General features: G+C 43.2%; 2 protein-coding genes across 2 annotated transcripts in view; one reads left to right on the top strand and one right to left on the bottom strand.

The window, feature by feature from the left end:
• Positions 1 to 9,483, bottom strand: part of SEL1L3 (SEL1L family member 3) — a 63,463-nt gene extending 53,980 nt beyond the window's left edge. The window contains exon 1 of the mRNA XM_067562557.1: positions 9,364 to 9,483. Coding sequence (XP_067418658.1) covers positions 9,364 to 9,432 — 69 coding nt within the window. The 5' untranslated portion in view covers positions 9,433 to 9,483. The remainder of the gene's footprint in view (positions 1 to 9,363) is intronic.
• Positions 9,484 to 13,446: 3,963 nt separating this feature from the next.
• On the top strand, positions 13,447 to 24,693 carry SMIM20 (small integral membrane protein 20). The gene is made up of 3 exons (XM_067562556.1): positions 13,447 to 13,671; positions 22,850 to 22,906; positions 24,207 to 24,693. The coding sequence occupies exons 1-3, from the start codon at positions 13,563 to 13,565 to the stop codon at positions 24,242 to 24,244; spliced, it is 204 nt and encodes a 67-aa protein (XP_067418657.1). The 5' UTR covers positions 13,447 to 13,562; the 3' UTR covers positions 24,245 to 24,693.
• Positions 24,694 to 25,258: the final 565 nt, after the last annotated feature.

Genomic DNA, 25,258 nt, shown 5'->3' with positions numbered 1-25,258 from the left:
TGGAGGCATCAGTCTGGAGTATAAAGGGTCTCTCGAAGTCTGGGGTCTGCAGTACTGGTTAGCTACACAGAACCTTTTTAATCTTTTGGAAGATTGTGTGGCATTTGGTAATTCATTGCACTTTTGGAGGGGGCTGTAGACTCTAGTTAGTTCATTCAGGGGTGCCGCTAGTATCACAAATATAGGTACAAATTTTCTGTGATAGCCCACTGTTCCCAAAAATGACCAGACTTGTTTCATGGTCATGGGGGTTGGACAGTCCCTAAGGTTAGCACCTTGTCAATTAGAGGCTTGCTCATCCCATTCCCAGTATGTACCCCAGGTACCATGTCTTTTTTGCTAATAGCACACTTAGCTGGGTTTGCCATCAACTTAGCTAGCAGTCTTTAAGGAGCGTAGGACTGCAATCACTTTCTGTATGTGTTTCCCAGTTTTAAAATCATCTAAATAAATAGCCATGTAATTGTTATTCGGCTGCAAGATCTTGTCCATTACATGTTGAAAGGTGGCTGCTTCACTGTGTAGATTGAATGGCATGGCTCTAAACTCAAAGAGTCCCAAAAGGGTGGAGAAAGTGGTCTTCTACCATGATGTTCTTGTCAAGGGGATCTGCCAACATCCCTTGGTCAAATCTCAGGTCATTATAGGTCATTATATAAAGCTTGTGTGCTGCTCCTGGGTTGCTTGAGCCCTTTGTATAGCTTAGTACACACTTACCGGGAAATTTGGCGGCAGTTGATGGGAGTTATGCAAGCTATGCAGAGTAGCTTGCGTAACTCCCATTAACTTCCTAACTTCCCTATAGCGCGCTGTCTCCACTGCAATGCGCCAACGGGAAATGTGTTCCTGTCGATGCAGTGCTACACCTTTTGAGGAGGTGGTTTAATTGAATCAACTTCCAGATCGATTGAGCGGGTCTTCACTGCCACTCAATCGATCCAGATAGATCAATCTGATGGTGGCGAATTCGCCACTGTCAGTGTGTACATACCCTAGTTTTTGTTTCTCAAAATCTCAGAAAGCCTCCAGACAATCCCTTAGCTGTAGGACATACTGCACTGTACTGGGTGTCATACTGGCCTGTTTCTTCCAACCCTCCTTCACTAAGTTGAGTATTTCCACTGGTTGTCATCCGTAAAGAAGTTCAAAAGGGGAGAACTCCACTGAAGCTGTGTGATTTCTTGTACCGTGAACAGGAGATGGGGAAGGAACACCTTCCAGCAACGGAGATGGATTCTGATGAAGCATTTGAGCAACCTCTTTAGGGTCTGATTGAATCGTTTGACCAGGCCATCTCTCTCGGGGTGATACATGGAGGTGAATAAGCTCTCGATTTGGAGCAGATGGCACACCTTCTTCATCAGCTTGGAGATGAAATTAGTACCCTGGTTCATCAGGATCTCCTTGGGTAGTCCTACTCTTGCAAATATTTCTGACAGCTCTCTTGCTATTATTGGGACCGTAGTGGTTTGTACAGGAACTGCTGCTAGGTGGTGTAGTCAATGACAAACAGTATATATTGATGACCAGCAGTACTCTTCTCTATGGGTCCTATGATGGCTACTCCTACTTGCTCGAACAGGACTTCCACCAGACAGGTAATCACTGGGGTCCTTCACACTCATTTGGGGGCTACCAGTTGGCAGTCAGGACAGGGAGCATAATAATCTTTTATCTCCTTGTGGATTCTAGGCCAAAAGAAGCAGGGTAATAGATGGGTGAGGGTTTTCTCCCAGCTCAGGTGGCTTGCCATTGGGTACCTCTTGCGCCAGCTTGGAGCTGGATGTATTGTTCACCCTCCAACATACCCTGTGTAAGGCGGTAGAATAGGTCTCCCCATAGCTTGAAATGAGGCAAGTGGGCAGCTAGTTCAGGTCACACCACTTCTCCATCTATGAGAGCTATGTCTTCTTCATAGACCCTCCTGTTCATCCTGCAGGTTAGATGATCCCAACTGCTTCCCCACATCCACTGGGTCTTGTTCAGAGATCCGAACTCTAGGAACACCCATTCCAGTCGAGTCCTCACACTTGCCCAGACATCAACCCCAATCTCTTTTGCACAGGTCCCATCCTTCACATCTGGTAGCTTGTTTTTCACCCCTAGTCCACTGGCCTTCAGCTGGGGCAAAGAAAGGTCCTTGTCTTCAAAGGAATGAGGTTCCCCAGAGTCTGTTCTGTTTTACCAGCTGTCTCTAATTGGCTTATCAATAGGGTCTGAAACAGTGTCTTAAAGTGGGGCCAATCCCATCCCAACAGAACCAGGTATGGTAGTTTATGTGCTAGGCCTGAAGTTTATGTGCTAGGCGTGAAGTGACTCGTTTGTCTGCCAGCCGTTAGACAGACTTTAGTATTGGGGTAATGCCCCTGTAGATACTTCAGAGACACTGCCGTCTCAGTAGACTTTGGCTTTCCTCATTAGGATTTGTTCACAACCCAAATCCTGCAGGGCTTGTAAACCTAGGTCATTAACATACACTTTGGTTGTGAATGCCAAACCATCTGGCATTTGGTCGGGGCCTGGTAACATGGAGCCTGTCCATAATTACACTCTATGGTCAGGCATTCTTTCTGGATAGCCCCTTCTTCTCTGCACTGGATCACCCTCCCTGGTGAATATTGTAATGATAGGATACTCGGGGTCTTGGTCTGGCATGGCCTCCATAGTTTGGACTTTAGAGAAGAGGGTGGAGAATAAGCTACAGTCAACCTCTGGCATGAGGTCTTATCTGTCGGAGGTGAGGCCAGCCCTCATTCTATGGTCTCAGTAAGGCTGCCCCCTTTAAGGGCAGCCCTAGTAGAACCAGAACCAGAGGAGGCAGGATCCTCCTAAGTCGGATTTGCTGAATGTCAGTCTCAAAGTAGTTCTCTGCTAGCATTACCCATTCTTCCAGAGTCTCTGGTCAGTGCCTCTGTACTCACTCTTGCACAGCAGAGGGGAGGGCCCAGAGGAACTGTTCGAGGATGATCAGTTTGGCTATCTGCCTGCACATTCTAGTCTCAGCCTTATCTGCTTCCAGTTGACATCTGAGAGCCTCTGCCGAAACAGAAAATAGTTTCTCACAGAAACACTCTCTCACACAGAAACAGCCCTGGGCCACATGAATAGGGTAAATCTCTGCTCTCTGAAACAGCAGCAGTAAGTCTCTTTGCTTAACTGCAGTCACTCAAATATGGCCACCTTTCCCATTGGATAGTCAAGGATGCATTGTCGGTCAAGGGCCCTATAGGCCACATATGCTTTTTCCTGTCAATACAGGTGCTAGGCAGAGGCCCATGTCTCACAGTGCCGATGGGTGCAGATGGCAAGCCATTAAAAAGTCTCTGGGTCATCCTCATGTCACATCTTGTACACTATAGGGCCGCTGAATCAACTCATCATAGCTAGCCCCAGCCAAGGGGACAGGGTTGTCCTGGGTGTTGCTCTCATCCAATTATCCAGCTGCTGTTGCAGGATGGCTATCATGTCTGACATTCATTGGCTCTGCTGTTGAGCTGTGGCCTGGGTATCTTGCTGTTGTCGCTGCGTACAGTTCATTTTTCCACTGCTGGGCCTGTAACAAGTGTAGCATTAAGGTCTGCATCTGTCATTGCTCCTATGCTGTTGCTTGCTGATTGAAGGCAGCGGCCTACTGCTGGCTTAGCAATCGGAGTGCTTCCTCCATCTTAAGCCTGGTTGGGGGCTTGTATATCTGTTCTGGGGTTATGTGAGGCAAGGACAAGCAAAACACCACTCGTTCCACATGTGGGCTACTGCACTAATGCATCAGCAGCCAGCTTTGGTCAGATGGAATGCTGCACGGAATCTACTCAGACCAGCAGGGTGACCAGTCAACCCTTCTTGCCTGAGTCTCTGTGATAGTCCTATTCTGGACTATGAAGGGATATATTTTCCATCCCTCTGGAGTGTATGGGTTTCCCCTCATACTTGGAGGGGGCTAGTTGGTCCTCAGAGGGACTGGAAGCCTGTTTTGGTACTTAAGTTTCCATTGAGGGATTGGTTGGGAAACCCAAGCCAACCCACTCCACTGGTTCTAGCTCAGAGCCCTTAAACCATACAGGCATAATCAATTCACAATTCTTCCTACTGTACCCTGAGCTCCTTCCTACCTCCCTTGGTTCTGTGGGCTTCTTCAGCTCGTGATTCTGATCATCCCTTCTCTGGGGTGCTATCTCTGGACAGTTTCTCACCCAGCAGGACTTTCCTTTTCTAGCCTGCTGGCTCCTCAGGCAGTCTCCCTTCTTTTATTCTTCCAGCTGTTCTGAGGCTGCTGATCAGCTGCCTGGTAGTTGCTGCATTAACTCCTTGGTTGCCAGGCCAGCATGGGGCATATACACCGCAAGACAAGCAGTGTCAAAGTGGCACAATTTTTGACAGTTTTACTGTTATGCACATGGTTCTGAACAGCTATAGTAAAACAGAACAACATCCTGCTAATTTCACATGCTAGCCTCAGACTCAGGAAGACAACAGTACATTAGTTTACAGTTGAATCATATAGTTATTTTCCATCCATAAGAGCTACAAACTGTTTATTAATTGGAGGGGAGCTTAGATTCCATTGAATTTGAAGGCATTGGTTCTATCACCACATCAGATTTCAAGGGAAGCTTCCTATTCACCAGGGATGAGCAAGGAAGTGGATTTTCAGCCTATGAAATATCATTGACAGCAGGCAACAAAAAGGAAAAAGGCTGAATAGGCATTATCATAAATCATTCCTTTAGTATCAGCGATGATGAGTTTGTCATTGTGGGCTATTAAAATTGCTGGACCAAATTCGGCTCTGGAGAAATGCCATTGACCTCAATGAAATTGCATCTGCTTACACAAGAACTGAACAAGGCCCACAGTCCTCTACTGGGCCATGCTGAATTTTAAATTGCAAAAGACTCAATATGAAAAATACAGCACAAAGGGTCCAGACTTGCTCCCATTCAGTATCAGTAGCAAAACAATCCCCACTGACTTCAATTGTAGCCCAAAAGAGCAAAAACAGAGTCCTGAAATTATGCTGCTTTAAGTTGATTTGTACAGTGGGTGCCATTAAAAACTCATAATTTACCACCGCCCAGGTACCTGCAGTAATGATAGTATACTCTTACATGTAATAGAGAAAATACCACAGTACCACAATCCCTCTGGAATGGAAAAGGTTAATTTTTTTAATGACATCTACTGTACAGTTTTCTAATGCATTAATGTTATGACTCATCACTTCTTAGATCAATAATGTACACTTGGGCCTGGTCTACCCTTACCTGGAAATTCAGTGGCAGCTGGCGGGAGTTACGCAAGCTACTCTGCGTAGCTTGCGTAACTCCTGTCAACTTCATAACTCCTCTTCTATGCAGCGTCTTAACTGCACTGCGCCGATGGGAAATGCGTTCCCGTCAACGCAGTGCTACACCACTTGCAGGGATGATTTTAATGTGTCGACTTCCGGATCGAATGAGCGGATCTTCACTGACCCCTCAATCGATCTGGATAGATTGATCTGACGGTGGTAAATTTGCCGCTGTCAGTGAAGACATACCCTAAGAAATAGTGAGTAACCCCTAGTTTGTATAGGAGGAAATATATATGTATGGCCAAAATGAGGATGATCTTCATTAAAAGGCTATATTTTTAAGATCATTATCACCACAGAGTTAATAATTAATGTGACATTTTCCGCTTCACAATTTGTAATTCTTTTGTCGTTAGAGGCAAAGATGGTAATCTAAAGCCTGGCCTAAAACTATGCAGCAGACACAAACAAAGCCCTTTCTATAGGGGTGGTGCAGGCAGCAAATATGCAGTGTTCTGAAGATAAATGTTGACACTAAGATAAGAAGCCAGGAGAAGAATTTTTTTTTCCTCTTTTATGTGTATAAAAAATAACTACATACAATAATAATTTGTAAATGGTTTCAAAAGGAGTTATGAATGTTTCTTACCTAAAGGCACAATAATTTAGAAATCTGAGGCCAAATTTTTTAAAAAGCTATAGACCAGATGTTCAGAACCCACAACTGGGGCCAGATTTGGAAAGCTCCCATTTAGGCACATACATAAGCCAAATTTTCAAAAGCACCAGATTAATGGCCCAGTCCTTCAACTCTTACTCACACATACTATCCTTAATCAAAATACGAGAATGGTTTAAAGAATATTCAGATAAGTTAGATGTATTCAAAGTTGTCAAGGCTTGCTGAAATCCATCCTAGGGTACTTAAGGAACTAGCTAAAGCAATCTCAGATCTATTAGCAGTTATCTTCGTGAACTCCTGGAGGATGGGTGCAGTCCCAGAGGACTGGAGAACAACAAACATAGTATCTTTAAAAAGGGGAACAAAGAGGACCTGGGGAATTATAGACCAGTCAGCCTATCTCTGATACCTGGAAAGATACTGGAACAAATTATTAAATAGTCAGTTTGTAAGCACCTAAAGGATAACAGGGTTATTAGAAATGGCCAACATGGATTTGTCAAGAACAAATTATGTCAAAGTAACCTAATTTTCTTCTTTGACAGGGTCACTGGGCTAGTGGATAGGGTAGAAGCAGTAGACATGATATGTCAATTTTAGTAAGGCTTTTGACACAGTCCCACATGATAAATGCACACTTGCAAAATGGGGAATAACTGGCTAGATAGTAGCACAGCTGAAAAGGATCTGTGGGTTACAGTGAATCACAAACTGAAAATTAGTCAACAATATGATGCAGTTGCAAAAAACACTAATAGCATTCTGGGATGTATTAACAGGAGTGTTATATAAGACTACTCTAGTGGACACAGTTAGACTACTGCATCCAATTCTAGGTAACAAATTTTAGGAAAGATGTGGACAAATTGCAGAGAATCCAGAGAAGAGCAACAAAAATTATAAAAGGTTTAGAAAACTTGACTTTATGAGGAAAAGTTAACATATTTAGTCTTGAGGAAAGAGCGAGGGGGGGTGGGGGGTGGGATCAGGTAACAGTCTTCAAATATGGCAAAGGCTATTATAAAGAGGATTGTGATCAATTGTTCCTCATATCCACTGAAGGAAGGACAAGAAGTAATGGGTTTAATCTGCAGCCCCAGATTTAGATTACATAGTAGAAAAACTTTCTAATATAAATGCAGGTAAACTCTGGAATAGTCTTCCAAGGGAGGTTCACTAACTCCTGTCAGAGGTGATGCATGAGGTGCGGGGGGGAGCACAGGGGTCATGTGCCCATCCAGAGTTGCTGCTTGGCTTGTACTGAGCATGCTTACGCAGACTGAGCATGCTCAGTAACATCTGCTGAAGCCACTGCCCTCATGCTGTCCCCCCACCCCTCACTATTGGCAGGCATGGGTCATCTCCAGGGATGCTTTAGGTTTACTTGGTCCTGCCTCTGTGCAGGGAACTGGACTTGATGACTTCTCAAGGTCCCTTCCAACCCTATATTACTATGAATCTATGGGTATGTTTTCACTTATGGTGGCAAATTCGGTGCCACTGGATTGATTGGAAGTGGAGACCAGCTCAATCGATTTGGAAGTTGACTGAATAAATCCACCCCTGGAAAAAGAGTAACACTGTGTCGACAGAAGGGCATTTCCCGTTGGCACAGTGTAATGCGGACGCTACGCTAATTAAAATTTAGGAAGTCAATGGGAGATATGCAAACTACCCTATGTAGCTTGCGTATCTCCCATTGACTGCTGCCGAATTTCGCAGTAAGTGTAGAACGGGCTATGATTCAAGTGAATAGAGTCCCATGGAAAATAATGGGATTTTCCTTTTTAATGATTGTCCATGAATAGAGGCTGCATGATTGGACCCTGTACAAGTACTCTACTTTAAGAACTTTTAATATGAAGTCTAGATTTGTGACTTTTATTCTTGAAGGCTGAAATATGGATCTGTGAAAAAGTGATAAGTAAGAGTACAAATTACAGTTGTACAAATGCTATAAATTACTTTAAAGATCTAATTTTCCTACTCTAGAGATATAGAGATATACTTTTAACAGTAAATAGGCTAATACTTTGTTTGAAATACTGTCAGTGGAAAACTGGAAGAATCTATTTTTTTTTTAAATAAATGTTATAAAAAATTGGAGGAGTTGATAGGGGAAGTCATTATTATCATCATCATCCCTGGAAATGGAAATAGGATATGTTTGATGAGGCTGGACAGAAAAGTGGTGTGTTGATGGGAGAGGGTGCTGAGGTTGAGAAGGCATAGGATGAAAGGAGGAAAGACTGTATGGGAAAGGATGGAGGGAGCAGGTGTGTATATTGGGGAAGCAGAAAAAGAGGAAGAAAGGGGAGGATTACAAAGGAGCAAGAGATGTGTGCTAGGGCAGAATAATGGAGAGATGTCAGGGTAGGTCCAGGATTTGCGTGTAATGGGAGATAGAGGGCATGTATTAGGGATATGGGTGTAGGGAGTTTATTGGGAGTATATTTGGGGGTGTACTGGGAGTATGTTGCGGTGGGTGGAGGGATGTACAGGGATGGAGGGCTGTACTGGAAGTGTGCTGGGGTGGACAGAGAGGTGTACTGGGATGGAGGAGTGCATTGAGAATGGGTGGGAATGGACAAAGGGATATATTGGAAATGCTTTGGGGTGGATGGAGGCATGCATTGGGATGGAGGAGTGTACTAGGAATGTATTTAGGTGGATGGAGATATGTATTGGGAGTGTGCAAGGGTGGATGGAGAAGTGTGAAAGGGTGTACAGTAGAACCTCAGAGTTACAATCACCAGAGTTATGAACTGACCTGTCAACCACATTCATTTGAAACCAGAAGTAGCAATCAAGCAGCAGCAGAGACCAAAAAAAAAAAAAAAAAAAAAAAGCAAATATGGTACAGGACTGTGTTAAAGTAAACTACTTAAAATGTTAAAGGGAAAGCAGCATTTTTCTTCTGCATAATACAGCTTTGAAACTTTACTAAGTCGATATTCAGCTGTGAACGTTTGAAAGAATAACCATGACGCTTGGTTCAGAGCGAGGAACATTTCAGAGTTAGGAACAACCTCCATTCCTCAGGTGTTCCTAACTGTGAGCGTCTTTCTACTGTGTGAGGCTGTGTTGGGGTGGATGGAGAGGGCACAGGAATGAAGGGTGAGTGGGAGCGTGTGGCGATGGCTGGAGGGATGTGCTGGCAGTGCGCTGTGTTGCCCCAGGGGTGTGCTGGGAGGAAGAAAGTGCTGGAGAGCACAGCGGGACTGTCCTGCGCATCTCCGCGGGGTTGGCACCAGAGGACGGGCCTGGAGGATGTGCCTGCCGAGCAAAGGAGCTGGCCGCCCAGCCCAGGGCGCTCAGGGCTGCGGGTCCCGGCCTGCCGCGGAGCGGAGTGGGGGCAGGTGCCCGGGCAGTGGGGGGTAGGCGGGCTCACCAGTAGCCGGAGGAGGAAGAGGAGGAGGCCCCCGCGGGGCACGGGCCGAGGCTCCGCTGGGCACCGCATGGTTCCGAGGGGCGTCGCGGCTCCCGCCGGTGTCGGCGCTGAGAGCTGGAAGGTGTCCAGGGCAGGGCAGCCCGAGCACGCGCGGCTGGCTGGAGAATCCGGCCACGGGGAACAGGTACATCCTGCTTCCTGGAGGAGCTCAGCCTCCCCCGCGTGGGGATGGGGAGGAGGAGCCGCCCGGGCGGGGCTGGACTGGCGGAGCGCAGGGAGGCCGTGAGCAGGTGCAGGGCGGGCACCCAGAGACCCGCTTCCCCAGCCAGGGTCAGGGATGCACCCACACACAGGGCTCCCCCCACAGGCTCTCTTTGCCCTGGGGGCGGCGGGGTCATATGGAAGGGGACACTCTGCTGGCTCTGCTCCTCCCTAGCGCTATTTGTCTGCGTCTGTGAGTACTGGCTCTGCCCAGCGCTATCTGAGACCCTCTGTACAGTGTTAATCGTGTATGTTTTGTGTCCCCCTCCCCCCATACTGCTACTTTTTTGGAGGGGGAGAGAAGGGCTTGGGGAAGGAAGGGACAGTAATTGGAGTGGCTCTTCAGCCTTAGGAACACCAGAGTTGTGAAGTGACCAATCAACTTTACACGCCTCATTTGGAACCGGGCATATACAATCAGGCAGCAGCAGCAGGGACAAACAAACACACAACAACAAAAAGCAAAACCAGTACTGTGTTAAAGGTAAACTACTACAAAAATAAAGGGAAAGTTAAAAAAAAGATTTGGCAAGTAAAGTGTTTCTGCGCTTGTTTCAGTTAAATTAAAGATTAAATTGAGGTGGCATTTTTCTTCTGCATAGTAAAGTTTCAAAGCTGTATAAAGTCAAAGTTCACTTGTAAACTTTTCAAAGAACAACCATAACGTTTTGTTCTGAGTTATGAACAACCTCCAGTTGTTAGTGTTAGTAATTCTGTAATTAGGAATTCTGAGGTTCTACTATATACTTTTTAGTTTGGAGGTGCTCTAACAGAAGAGATCAGACATTTACATGGACAACAAGAAAGTATCCAGTATGCTAATAATTTGTGATAACACATTATGGAAGAGAGATTAATCCTCGGGCTTCAGGGTTTAAACCAATTGCTAACTATTAGGGACCAGGATGAGACCTAATGTGAGAGGCAGATTATTTCACATCTGTTGCTGTGGGAGTTCTTGCACCTCCTTTTGAAGCCTCTTGTGCTGGCCACTGTCAGATACTGGATTAGATGAACCTGGGGTCTTAATCCAGTCTGGCAATCCTCATGTTCCTATGTCAGTTGTTATTAGAGCAGTGGACCATCTTCAGGTTTTCTGGATTTTATTCTTCCATAGACTTCCCATGTCATGTTTGGCACATCACTTAATTTTGCTATGCCTCAGGTAACCCAACAGTCAAACTAGAATAAGTTGTAAGGCTTCATTACTTAATGCTAGTAAAGTGCTTTGAGACCTTTGGTCACATCCTTATAGAAGTGCACAACATTTTTATTAGTTAATAACCATAATAACAGAATCATAGAAATTACAATAAAAAGACATTCCATGGGCTCAAGTCCTTGGTACATTTTATTACTATTAATTATTATATATCTGTCCTATGCTAGAGCCTATAGAATGTTAGGCACTGTCCACGCACATAGTAGACACATAGACAGAGTACCTGCCATGAACAGCTCACATAAAGCACACTATATTATTTTAATTTGTATTTTCAAACCTGAACTTTAATAAAACACATGGCAGGACAGTGCCCATTTAAGTGCCATTGCCATTATCTAATAATGGAGTTAATATGATTGTTTAATAGCTGTGTTCCTATCACACTGTAATCAAGATCCGTATTAGATGATGGAGATCAATGTTTTCTGTCATTTATGTAGACCCATAGAAATGTCTGGTGCTTTACAGGCATATGGTCCTCTCCGCCCACACCAGACTACAATCTAAGGCCTTGGTCCTAATCAATATGCTTTGGCAGACCCCTTAAACATATGTGGAGACCTTAATGAGGAGTGAAGAGACCTTAAGTAATATGTGGGGTCATCTGCAGTTCCTCTACATTTTGTTGAATTATAGTCTTGGAGAATATGGCCACCATCCTGCTCCTATACAAACAAACTCCCACTGGCTTCAATATTAGCAAGATTTGGCAAGTATTGCTTCCCAACATCTGAAATATTGTACTATGCCTTCTTCACATACCACAATGCTTGTCCTTTTTAATATCTGAAACTGAAAATTCATCTTATATCCTTATTTTGCTTTTTAATGATGCAAAACAAAAGCCTGAAAGGATTTTGGGTTTTTGTTTTGTTTTCCCCCCAAAAAAAAGGACATTGGGAGAGGAGAGCTGCTTGCTTTTTACATTAGAGATTCAGATTGTGTCCAATGCACTTATCCTGAAAGACTCTGTGGCCAACAGGAGAAATTGTAAATTTATGATGGAGTCACCTGCAAGTGAAAGCTGATTAGCTGAGAGGAGCAATGATTCATATGCAGCCTGTTTAAAACTTTTTTTTGATAATATATTGAACTCTAACACCTAATAAAACACTTGGGTAGGATGGGAGAGGAAGCTGTCTGTTAAATATACAACACCCTCTCCCCTTTTATTAAAGACTGATAAATCTCTTGGTCCATAACTGGTATGGCAAGGAGACCTCCAGCAAAACCAGAAAAGATTGGCCTTGACTTCCTTTACTGATATTTCTAATGTAAAAAATAAGCAGAACAAGACCTTTTTTTAAATAAATCCTTCCAGGAAGAAGAAAATGGTTGATGATCTCACAAGCAATTTCTTTCTCTTTGAAGGTTACCTTCAAAGCACCTAAGGAACTGGATTCTTCTAGAATCAGTATCAGACTGGCTATCTATGAAAAAAGGCAGTTTGGCATCCTCCTGCTGAGATCATACTTAGATTTAAAAAATGTAATAAAAACTTCAGTAGTACTTGTTTGTTTATTCAAGCTTGCAACTTTAGTAGTTTTTCTGCTGTATCTAAAGTCACAGGCATTCATCTTTCTGCATGATGATAACTACAAAACAAACAAACAAACAAAAAACCAAAACTGATTGGAGTTAGAATTTACTAGTAGTTTCAATTGGGTATATTATCAAGGGTTTCCAGATGGTGTTAAACGGTTCTTTTCCATTCTAGAGGTGATTGCACACCTGTGATGGGTGACATATCCACATTTGTAATGCAGTTTGAATTATTCAGGGTGAAAGGCACAGTCTAGATGTATTATTATTAAACTATATAACACAACCATTAAGCTCTGGGAGAATGCAGCATAACAAAGGCTTTTAAATCACAAGACGCCTCATTAGTTGGAATGATGGGAAACTAACAATGTGGAAAATGAAAGGTATTGAAATTATAGCTGACATAAATGTACTATACATATAATTTATATACAATTATACAAAGGTGACCCCCTGCTACCTAAAATGCAAATCCATCAGGAATCAGCAGTGTATCACTCTTTCCTAGCTGTTTGTCTGCCACACTCGTGTTACCACCTGGCCAGAATTTGACTGGCCAGGCCATTTTTAAAAAGGGATTTGCCAGTCATCAGAAAAATAATTTAATGTTCGGTTTTTTTCTGAGGGTCTAAAGATTTCCATTACTATCACCATACACCGGGATACCTAGCGTTAACAGTGCCTGTGTCCAGCTAAAGATGCTGTCCTGTTCCCACTTCCACACTTTTAGCTGTAACAGAGCAAAACCCTTGAAAACACAGCAGCTGTCAGACCGCCAGCAGGCAAGCGCCCCCCACCCGGGTGAGTGTGGAGGATCGGAGCCGTGCGATGCCATGTGGGATGGGATCTCACGCGAGATACGGCGAGGGGCTGGTGAGATACGGGCGGGGCTGCAGCAGGCCTGCCTTGCGGGACAGGGGGTTCGTGCCCTGCCAGAACAAGGAGGCGTATGCGGGAGCCGGGAGCGGGATTGGCCAGAGGTGGTCGCTGTCGCATACACAGGCCGGGAGCGCCCACGTGATCCAGGCTACTCCCCCCCCCCCCCCAGCGCTTGCTCCGGAAGCGGAAGTGAGCACACTCGGGGGCGGAGGGAGGAGCGCGAGAGCGCGGGGCTAGGCCATGAGGCGAGAGCCGGTCGCTCGCTAGTGCGCAGGGTTTGGAAGTGGCCATGGCGCGGTCTCCGCCCGCGTGGCTGATCTTCGGCGGGTTCCTGGGCGTGCTGGGGGCGGTGTTGTACCCCATCTACTTCCGGCCGGCCGGCCGCGTGGAGGAATACAGTGAGTGCTACGGCCCCTACCCCCGGCGATGGACAGTACATTGTCCCCCCCCCCCCCGCGTGTGTGTGTCACGTGCCGCCCCCGTCCCGCTCTCCACGCCCCTTTGCTGATCCTGTCCCGTGTGCCCCTCCCCCCGCTTGCGGTGCGTCACTGGTGGCCGCGGCCCTTCCCCCCCGCTGCGCCCTGGCCCCGGGGTGTCATGTCCCCCCCCCCACCCCCGCGTCCCTTGTTCTCCTGGCTGTGACAGGCGGGTCCTCGTGAGCAGTCTCGCCTTCGCGCATCCCCCAGGCATTTCCCCTCCCCGTGTAACCCCGGTTGGGACTCGGCCTCGCGGCCCCCCACTTCATCTATCCACTACTCCACCTCGCCTCAAGCACTTCATTTATCCTCGGCCTTAGCCCGCCCTGGCTCTCCTGATCACTTGGCTTGCGCCCCCCACCAGTCCCTTCTCATGCTCTGAGCTGTTCCCGGGATTCAGGTTCTGCTAGCCCGCTGTTACATCTGTTGAACTCCTCCTGGCAGAGCAGCAATGCTGTCTTCTGCAATAAACTTCCCTCACTGGACACCTAACACCTCCCTGCTGTCCTCTGTCCTGCACAACCAGTTAGCAGGAGCCCTACAAGAAATGAGTTCTCCTCTTTCCAGGGAAGTGCTTTGAAGAAAAGGTTTCACGGTGATGGTTTCCATGGGTTATTATTGGGGCTGTATTTAGTTAGCTTCCCAATTCCTCTCTACCTTACCTCCCATCATGATGGAATAGGATCTTTCAGCACCACTAATCCTAGCATCATTACCCAAAAGCATCCTGTCAATACTGCATACTGAATGGTCTGGTCTGTCTTGGCATTACTGTTCTTTAAGACATCTGACATATAGCACTAGAATAGTGGTTTTTTTTCCCCTCCCCTTACTTTTGCACTGGAACCTGGAGAGTGAGCATGGTTTTTGTATGCATAACACGTGTAAGAGTCTCCTATGCTGTTTGAAATACATTTTTTTGGCAACAAACTCACTTAAACTAATATTTTTCACTATTCTTCCCCTTTTCTCCCCTCTATCTCACATATAGATAATTTGTTTCATATCAGGGAATAAATACTCCTGATGTATACTACCTGCTGTTTCAGACCATATAGAATAACTGAGCTTTGCTATAGAAATATTTTGAATGACCTCTTTATTATTTGCTTGCAATATCCCATTGTTATTAAAAAAAAAAAAAAAGCAGTTGAGGCAAATCGTTTATAGTGGAAAATAGAACCATATTAAACAACTGGAAACTATATTCAAAATAGGCTTATCAATAATCCATTACCCAATAGATTTGTGCATGTGTGTGTATATGTATAATATCGGAGACAGCGTCATGTCCTGAGCAGAGCTGGAATCCAGAAACTCTTGAGTTTGTATCCTGGCTCTATCGCTTTGTTCAGGTTTTTTTTCTTTTGTGGAACAAAAACAAGACGGGGAGGACTTGAGGACACGTGTAGTGCCTCAAATGCCTAAAAGTCATTGATTTTAAATGCCTGGACTTCAAGTTGATGATGTCCCTTACTTAGATCTCCCCAACACCCATGTAATTGTAATTATTTTTCAAGTTTCCAAAATGTGCTGGCCCCTCACAGAAACAAATATTGATGTGGACCTGTCCCTAAAGAGTCTGAATTCGGTGTGACAATATATGGGGGGATAAAGGGAAGGGAAAAGGAAAGGACAATGGTGACAAATAAAAGCATACAGTTATGTGGACCAGTGAGGCATGAACTGGAAAGGTTAGTAGTGACTGGATGTCTAACAGAGTGAATACCAGTGAAAATGAGTTAGGATATGATGCTAAAACAGGGAAAGAACAAGTTAAAAATTACTTAGGCAAGTTAGATGTTTTCAAGTCAGTGGGGCTAGGTGAAATATATCTTAGATTACTCAACGAGCTACCTGGGGAGATATTTGAGCTATTGGCGATTATTTTTAAAAAGTCATGGAAAACGGGAGAGATTCCAGAGGACTGGAAAAGGGCAAATACAGTGTTGATATATAAAAAGGGGATTAAGGACAGTGTTGTCAGCTTAACTTCAGTATCTGGAAAGAATGGAGCAAATAATTAAGCAATCAATTTGCAAACACCTAGAGGACAATAAAGTGATGACAGATCCATGCTGTTATTTAAGAACAAATCATGTCCAACCAACCTGATAGCTTTCTTTGACAGGGTAACAAGATTTGTGGATGGGGGGAAAGTGGCAGATGTAGTAATCTTGATTTTAGAAAGGCTTTTGATACTGTCTCGCATGACCTTCTCATAAACAAACTAGGGTAATACAACCTAGATGGAGCTACTATAAGGTGCGTACATAACTGGTTGGAAAACTAACCACAGAGAGTAGTTATTAGTGGTTCACAGTCAAGTTGGAAGGGCATATTGAGTGGGGTCAATTCTGGATCCAGTTCTGTTTAATATCTATCAATGATTTAGATAATAGCTTAGAGAGTACGCTTATAAAGTTTGCGGATGATACCAAGCTGGGAGGGGTTACAAGTGCTTTGGAGGATAGGATTAAAATTCAAAATGATCTGACAAATGAGAAATGGTCTGAAGTAAATAGGATGAAATTCAATAAGGACAAATGCAAAGTACTCCACTTCAGAAGGAAAAATCAGTTGCACACATACAAAATAGAAAATGACTGCCTAGGAAAGAGTACCACCGGAAGGGATCTGGGGGTCATAGTGGATCACAAGCTAAATACGAGTCAAAAGTCTGGGATGTATTAGCAGGAGTGTTGTAAGCAAACCACGAGAAGTAGTTTTTCTACTCCTCCACACTAATGAGGCCTCAACTGGAGTGTTATGTCGAGTTCTGGGCACCACATTTCAGGAAAGGTATGGATAAATTGGAGAAAGTCCAGAGAGGAGCAACAAAAATGATTAAAGGTCTAGAAAATATGACTTATGAGGGAAGATTGAAAAAATTTGAATTGTTAGTCTGGAACAGAGCAGAGAAGATTGATGGGGGACATAACAGTTTTCAAATACTTAAAAGATTGTTACAAGGAGGAGGGAGAAAAATTGTTCTCCTTAACCTCTATGGATAGGACAAGAAGAAATGGGCTTAAATTGCAGCAAGAGAGTTTAGACTGGACGTTAGGAAAAACTTCCCAAGTGTCAGGGTAGTTAAGCACAGGAATAAATTGCCTAGAGAGGTTGTGGAATCTCTGTCACTGGAAATTTTTAAGAGCAGGTTTAGACAAACACCTGTCAGGGATGGTCTAGACAATGCTTGGTCCTGCCATAAATGCAGATGACTGGACTAGATTACCTTGCAAGGTCCCTTCCAGTCCTATGATTCTGTGAACACATCCTGAAACGTATTGTTTAAAAAAAAAACAAGAAACATCTTTTCTTCCTCCCCCTCAATTCTAATAGGTATTGCAGAAGAAATGAGTTTTAAGAAGTGATTTGAATGAGGCAGAGAAGACCATTCCAAGCTTGAGAGGTGCATAAGGCTTCCTATAAGTATAGCACATAACCTGTATATAGTGTGAATTTAAGAGCTACCTTATTCACTAGCATACCTTCATACTAACTTGAGTGACTAGAATGTTGTGAATGTTGCCTTGAATGCTAGTCTAAACTACTTTCTCTTTCACAGTTAAGAGTCAGTATATGGTACTCTTGTAATCTGTTTCTTTACCTCTTAAATAATTTTTAAACTTGTCACTCTATTCTGCAAACAGTTTTTTAAACATCAAATGCTTTTTATGCAAGACTTGGACAACTCAGTGTTTAGTGTTTTGCTGTTGCAGAGCCAGCAGGGGGAGCATAAAACTAAAACAGTTGATTCCAGAGTTTATTGTCTATGCATTATGCACAAAGAGCGAGGTAACAACTCGGATGGACACAGAAAAGGAAAAAAATGTTTGGAAAATGTAGATCAAATTTAGGCACAGAAATTTTATATCAAGCTTTTAAGAGGGCACAACTAATAATGGAGAACAAAGCTGCTAATTTCTAAAAATGTGCATCTCTATTTTAAAACAATCTTTATCATGATTCATCTAGTGAAAGAATTTGAAGATGTTTCTGAATTGTAAAAGGGATGGTGTGACATTAACTTCATGACAATCTCAGAGGGACTTTCATTTTATTTCAGTTTAAATGCCTTGCTGTAGAAGATCCCCTGTAGGGGGCGGCACCAGCAGCCCTCCCTTGGTGTCAGTCTCTGAGGGAGGCCACACCTCCTGGTGCCTGTGCCCTTCGGGGAGTCCCACTTAAAGGGGCCACCTCCGGCCCTTAGTAAGGGGTAACTGTCTCTTGCCCTCACGGGGCAGGCAAACACTCTATGGCCTGGCCCTCAGCCAGGGCCAGGCCGGCAGCAGGAATCAGCCCTCAGTGGGGCGAGGCGATAGTCTCCAGGCTAGCTCTCTAGCAGGGCAGGCAGTCACACGCAGTCTTGAGCCCTTGGCAGGGCAAGTAGCAGTCTATAACCCGAGCGGGCAAGGAAATAGTCCAAGGCCCTGGCACTTGGGCAGGGCAGGGCAGGGCAGAGGGGCAGCAGTTTCTAGCCCTTAGCAGGGCGAGTAAGTAGTCTATACCCAGGGCATGGCAGGCAGTAAGGGACAGGTTCTGGCCCTCAACGGGCGTTCATCCCAGTTTGGAGTAGGAAGGGGGCAAGGGGACACAGGCCCACCTGTCTCCACTGTCTCCCAGGTACGGGGTGTCCCATCACTGGGTCAGCGGGGCTCCGGCTGAAACACGCTGACTCACAGCGCATGTAAGCTCAGCTGGACCGTAGTCAGCTTCCCTGGGCTTCTTCCTCCCACCCTCTCCCTAGAGTACCTGGTCTCCTCTGCCGTACCATGGTTCCTTGTTGCTTGACGGCAGGTCCGAGAACTGGTCGGGGTCCTCGGCGTAGGGCAGCTCTTCTAGGTCCCAGGGTCTGTGTCCCCCTTCTGGCTCACTAGGGGCTGGTAGTTTGGGCAGGTCCTCGGGGCCCCACACCATGGGTAGATCCGGCAGCTGCTCCTTCAGGTCCTCACGGCCCCACGCCATGGCTAGATCCGGCAGCTCCTCCTCCGGGTCATAGGATCCAGGGGTCTCCTTCAGCTCGTCTGCTTCAGGCAGATCCTCAGGGCCCCATGCTGTGGATAGATCCAGCAGCTTCTCCTCGGAGTTGCAGTTGGGTGCGGCCGTAGGCTCGAGCACCAAGGGAGAGGCATCCTTCTCCCTCAGTCACTGGGGCCTGACTGAGCTGGGAGGCCTGGGTTTTATAGGCCTAGCTTCACCTACCTGCTTCCAGTCAGGTGCAGAGTTCCTGGGTTCCAACCCCCGGGGGGGAGGGGTGGTTTGGCTCTCCCTCGGGGTCAATCTCCAAGGGAGGCCACACCTCCGGGCTACACTTCCTAATTGGGAAACACCTACGGTCTGTTAGGGAAGCTCAACTTACTCAAACTGGAGCCTCCCACAAAACTTTCTGTTCTGTTTCCCATCAAAAACTTACCACTTTTGTCTATATTCCATTCCTCCTTACAATACAGTTGAAATATGTATTGTACACACAATATTATGCTAAAGAACATCATTAAGGTTGCAAAGTCAAGCACTCAAAAGTTAGACAACTCCAGAATTAAGGTTGCCTGTGCAACCTTAATTCACTTCCTCTTATCCATATGCATTTTGATACAGTCTATTGCCCAGCTCCTCTTCTGATTATAGTGTCATCCCTTCTCTTCCCACATAGCTCCCAGTCCCAGACTGCCCCTTCCACAGCTCTGTCTCCTTTTAGCTCCAATTTCTAGTCTCTTTGGCCAACAAGCACCACTCACCCCCTCCAACTTTGTCACAGGTTTCCCACCCCCCAAAAAAATAAAAGCCTGAGGCAGACACCTGGCTGAGACATTTTCAGCACAAATGGTTAAAGTTATAAGCTATTGAAATCAGGTTCTTTTATTGGGAAGTGTCAGGGAAACTTAATAATGTGCAATGCTACCAGCCCTGTGTATAATAAAATACATCATAATATTATATTACAACGGCACCCAAAATGTGCTAACCACACCCTCATTTTGTAAATGGGTCAGAACAATGGTCTATCTACCCCAATATCCTGTCTTTCAACAGTGAGCAATGCCAGATGCTTCTCAGGGAATGAACAGAGTAGGGCAATTATCGAGTGATCCCTCCCCTGTTCTCCAGTCCAGCTTTTGGCATTTAGATGTTTAGAGATACCTGGAGCATGGGGTTGTGTCCCTGACCATCTTGCCTAATACCCATTGATGTACCTATCCTTCATGAAAATATCTAGTTCTTTTTTGAACCCAGTTATACTGTTGGCCTTCAAAACATCCTATGGCAATGAGTTCCACAGGTTGACTGTGTTTTGTGTAAAGAAATACTTCCTTTTGTTTGTTTTAAACTCTCTGCTTATTAATTTCATTGGGTGATCCCTGGTTCTTGTGTTGTGAAGAGGTAAATAACACTTCCTTATTCATTTTCTTCACACCATTCATGATTTTATAGACCTCTGTCATATTCCCTCTTTAGTATTCTCTTCTAAGCTGAATGTCTTTTTTAATCTCTTCTAACATGGAAGTTGTTCCATACTCCTAATAATTTTTGTTGCCCTTTTCCGTACCTTTCTAACATATCTTTTGTGAGATGGGGCGACCAGCTCTGCAGGCAGTATTCAAGGTGTAGGCAGTATTCAAGGTGTGGGCATACCATGGATGTATACAGTGGAATTATGATATTTTTGGTTTTATTTTCTATCCCTTTCCTGATGGTGCATAACAGTATTAGCTTTTTTGACTGCTGCTGCACATGGAGCAGGTTTTTTCAGATAACTGTCCACAATGACTCCAAGATCTCTTTCTTGAGTGCTAACAGCTAATGTAGACCCCATCATTTTGTATGTATAGTGAGATTATTTTTTCCAGTGTACATTATTTTGTACTTTTCAGTGTTGAATTTCATCTGCCATTTTGTTGCCCAGTTACACTGTTTAGTGAGGTCCTTTTGTAACTCTTCGTAGTCAGCTTTGGACTTAACTATCCTGAGTAATTCTATATCCTCTGCAAATTTTGCCCCTCACCGTTCACTCCCTTTTCTGGATCACTTAGGAATATGTTCAATAGCACAGTCCCAGGACAGATTCTCGGGGGACCAGTTATATACCAATTTCCAGTGTGACAACTGACCATTTATACCTATCCTTTGTTTCCTATATTTTAACCAGTTATTGATCCATGAGAGGATCTTCCCTTTTATCTCATGGCTGCTTAGATTACTTAATAGCCTTTGGTGAGGGACCTTGTCAAAGGCTTTCTGAAACTCCAAATACATTATATTGACTGGATTACCCTTGCCCATGTGTTTAGTTGAACCCCCTTAAAGAATTCTAATAGACTGACGAGGCATGATTTCCTTTTATAAAAACAGTGTTGACTCTTTCTCAACATATTGTGTTTGTGTCAGATAATTCTGTTCTTTACTATAGTTTCAACCAGTTTTCCTAGTACTGAGTTATGCTTACTGGCCTGTAATTGCCAGCATTGCCTCTGAAGCCTTTTTTTAAAATTGGCATTAATTTCATATTTGAGTTCCTTTAGAACATTGGGGTGAATACTATTTTGTCCTTGTGACTTATTAATGTTTAATTTATCAGTTTGTTCCAAATTGACACATCAGTTGGGGACAGTTCCCCATATCCGAGCCATTCTTTTTAGATAACCAATCTGAGGATGTCCCCCACATCCTCTGCAGTGAAGATCATTGGCAAGAATTCATTTAGCTTCTCTGCAATGGGATGGTCTTTCCTGAGTGCTCTGTTAGTACCTTGATCGTCCAAGTGGCCCCACTGTTTAGCAGGTTTCCTGCTTCTGATGTCCTTTAAAAAGTTTTGCTGTTAGGTTTTTGTATCCTTAGCTAGTTGCTCTCAAATTCTTTCTTGACCTGCCTTTTATTTGCAGTATACATTTAGTTTGAGCCTCTATTGTGGTGTTTTTAAATAGTGTTTAGGTAGTTTGCAGGCATTTCACCCTTGTGATTGGTCCCTTTAATTTCTGTTTAAGTGGCTTCCTCATTTTTGTGTAGTTTCCCTTTTTGGAAGTTAAATGCCACTGAAGAGAGTTTCTTTGGCATTTTTACATTATGGTTACTGTTACTGAGAGTTTCAACTATATTCACATCTTAGATCAGATCCTGTGCTTGACTTAGGACTAAATCAATAATTGCGCTTCCCCTTGTGAGTTCTAGAATAAACTCCTCTAAGAAGCAGTCATTTATGGTGTCCAGAAATTTAATCCCTGTGTCCCTTCCTGAGGTAATGTGGCCAGTCATTAGGAGGATAGTTGAAATCCGCGATTATTATTGTTTTCTGCCTTTGTAGCCTCTCTAATCTCTGAGCATTTCACAATCATCATCCTGGTCAGGGGGTCAGTAGTATATTCCTGCTTCTACACTCTTGTTCAAGCATGGAATTTCTATCCATAGAGATTCTATGATGCAGTTGATTCATTTAAGAGTTTTATTTTGTTTGATTTTATGCTTTTTATCACATATAATGCCACTCCCTGACCAGAGTGACCTACTCTGTCATTCCTATATGTTTTATACCTTGGTATTACCGTGTCCCATTAATTATCCTCATTCCACCAAGCTTCTGTGGTGCCTATTATATGTCAAAATCGTTTCTTTCTGTTTCACATCTATTAGTTACAGACTGATATTTTTTACTAATAATTTTGTTATGCCTAACTTAGGCAAAGATTTTCAGAAATGATTAGTGATTTTTGTGAGTCTTGAGACTTGACAGAAGCCTGAGGAAGGGTGCACAACACTTTCTGAAAATCAAGCCCCATTAAATTGTAATGCATCCTAAATTCACCTTCTTGGCCATAGCTGACACTATATAATAGAAGCACAGGAACTCCTTCCTAAACACATTTTTTTGGTTTGGTTATAGTATCCAAAAAATTGACTTGCTGTTTATTGGACTAAGGTGCAAGCTTTCGTCCTGTGTGATTATTATATTTTTGCTGGGCAGACTACTGTTCCCTAGCATGTCAGAGCATCACATGCAGATTTTTTTGCTGGCTTTTTAATTCATAGCATTTTGGTAGCTACTGTAAGAATAAATGGTGTTTCTTTTCTTTGTGATTTTACTGTTTGTTGTGTCTACCAGGGAAGGAACAGGCAATAAATCGATCTGGTATTATTCAAGAGGACGTACAGCCACCAGGTATATCCAGTTTTTGTATTTCTGTGTTGATGCATTTAATAAAATACTCTTTGAAAACTATGATTTCACACTTTAAAAGCAAGTATGTTAAAAATTAAATAGTCTGCCCATTTATTTATTCAGTTTTTTTAATAAAAGACTTGTAATTTGTGACTTAGCGCTAAACAGTTTTCTCAGGCATCATCGCACAGAAATTGCACCAATTTAACTTATTTGTTTTTGAAATTGAGTTAGTTAAGTTGGTGCAACCCCTTTGTGTGGAGATATCTGCCACTTTTAAACCAGTTTCAGTGTGCCCATGCAGCAGGACTGTACAGATTAAACTATAGATTTCTTAACCAATTAAAATTGGTGCAACTTCTATGTGTAGACTGGGATTTACTGTAAAAATGTACATTTTCACTCTCCATTGCTGAATAAAAGCTCTAATCAAGAAACTGTGTGGAACTGAGCTGCTTGACTATTTATCGTTTCTAGTGTCAGAAATATTTCATTAATAACTACTGTTATAATTTCCAGCTAGTTTCTCTGGCTTGCTGTGAAAGAGATTCTTGGTGATAGGCAAAGTAAATTTAAGGACTATGGGAGGATTAAGTTACTAACTACTAGCCATTCAAGGTTGGCAATTTATTATAGTAGACAAGAAGCTATTTGTGTTTCTGAAATAACCCGTATCTATTAAGATGTATTATAGGATTATTTGTTTCAATTTTTTATAAAACTCTAAAATCAACTTCAGGGGAATATCAACTAGGAGTAGGGAGGTGGAATTACTTCTGTATATGGCATCAGTGAGACAATTACTGCAATATTGTATCCAGTCCATACTTCACATAGGAGGTTGAAAATTGAACAGGGTTTAGAAAAGAACTACAAGAATCAGTTGAGGTTGGAAAGCATTCCTTATAGATTGAGACTAAAGAAGCTCAGTCTATTTAGTTTATCCGAAAGAAGGTTAAGCGTTGACTTGATCACTGTCTACAAGTGCCTACACGAGAGATCTGTCAGATAATAGACAGCTCTATAATCAAGCAGAAAAAGGTAATAATAGATGCAAGGTAGATAAATTCAGATTAGAAATATGGTGCAGTTTTTTGACACTGGAACAATTTCCATTGGAACAATTTACCTAGATTCTCCATCACTTGAATTCTTTAAATCAAGATTGAATGTCTTTCTAAATGATATGCTATATTTCAAACAGAAATCATGGTCTTGATTCAGAAATTACTGTGTATGCCTTCTGGCCTTTAGTAAAAAATCTATATACTCTTGATTGTATTTTTAATTTGATTTGTAGGGTTAAAAGTGTGGTCTGATCCATTTGGAAGGAAGTAACAACATTGTCTGTGTACATCACAAGGCATGACTGAAGATGGACATGTTCAAAGCAACTGTTTTATCTCATACACTAATAAGTGCATTGTTCAGGTGTTGTTAGAGAACGATTCTCAATATGGAGGTTTGGACAGTAACTTCAGTAAATGTTGCAGATTCTGAAGATTAATACTAAATTTTTCTTTAGAGTTCCGTACAGTCCAAAATGGACTGACTACGAGAAGCCTGAATGATTCTTGAGTTTAGAACTGAAACACTTTTTCATAAATATGATCAGAATAAATTATGCAGATCATTGTAGTTTACTCCATTGTTTGGTTATTCCTTTTTGAGTTTATAAATACAGATGAAGACCTAGTATATACAAGATGGGTGAACAATGCAGAAAGAATGTAATGTGATATAACTGTAAATCTGTAAATTATATTAAAATCCAGTTTTTATTTAAACTCGTGTAAATTTTCTCCATTCCATTGGGTTTTTTGTTTGTTTGTTTGTTTTTTATGATAAATAGGAAACAGCACTGACAATGTCTTTGAGAGCAGAAGATGTCTTGTAGGATCTTTCTGTTTACAGTGAACAGAATTAACCACTTGAACAATTTAACACAAAATGTGGCAGATTCCCCATCTCTGGAAGTCTTTAAAATCAAAATTGGATGTTTTTCTAAAACATGCTGTAGTTTAGCCATACATCACTGGGCTTGATACAGGAATTACTGGGTGAATTCTGTGGTATTTTATCCTGGAGATGATACAGATTCCTTCTGAATGTACAATCCATTAATCTATAAATGACCATCATATTTAACACTACTGTAGCCACCCCCTTCTTGGAGGGGGAGCAATGTGAGCTCCAACAATATTGTTAGGCAGCAATACAATATAAAAACGTGTATTTCCCTCTATTTAGATGTCTCTGTACATCTGAAGCAAGATACATGCCATATTTTTCAATTAAAAGTTGAAGAATCTATCTGCGTGTCACTACTTTCCTCAAATGAAGCAATCTCTA

This window comes from Emydura macquarii, unplaced genomic scaffold, assembly GCF_026122565.2.
Source record: "Emydura macquarii macquarii isolate MOO-44397 ecotype Brisbane River unplaced genomic scaffold, CSIRO-AGI_Emac_v2 contig_2448, whole genome shotgun sequence".
NCBI classification, from domain to species: Eukaryota; Metazoa; Chordata; order Testudines; family Chelidae; genus Emydura; species Emydura macquarii.
The sequence above is the reverse complement of the archived record's forward strand: the minus strand, read 5'-3'. Positions and strand labels throughout refer to the sequence as shown.

What these genes read in the sequence shown, in the direction of transcription:
- SMIM20 (XM_067562556.1), top strand. Translation starts at nt 13,563, where the DNA reads ATGGCGCGGTCTCCGCCCGCGTGGCTGATCTTCGGCGGGTTCCTGGGC. An exon ending in CGGCCGCGTGGAGGAATACA is followed by an intron (nt 13,672 to 22,849) that starts GTGAGTGCTACG and finishes TGTGTCTACCAG; the next exon opens with GGAAGGAACAGGCAATAAAT. An exon ending in AGAGGACGTACAGCCACCAG is followed by an intron (nt 22,907 to 24,206) that starts GTATATCCAGTT and finishes TTTGATTTGTAG; the next exon opens with GGTTAAAAGTGTGGTCTGAT.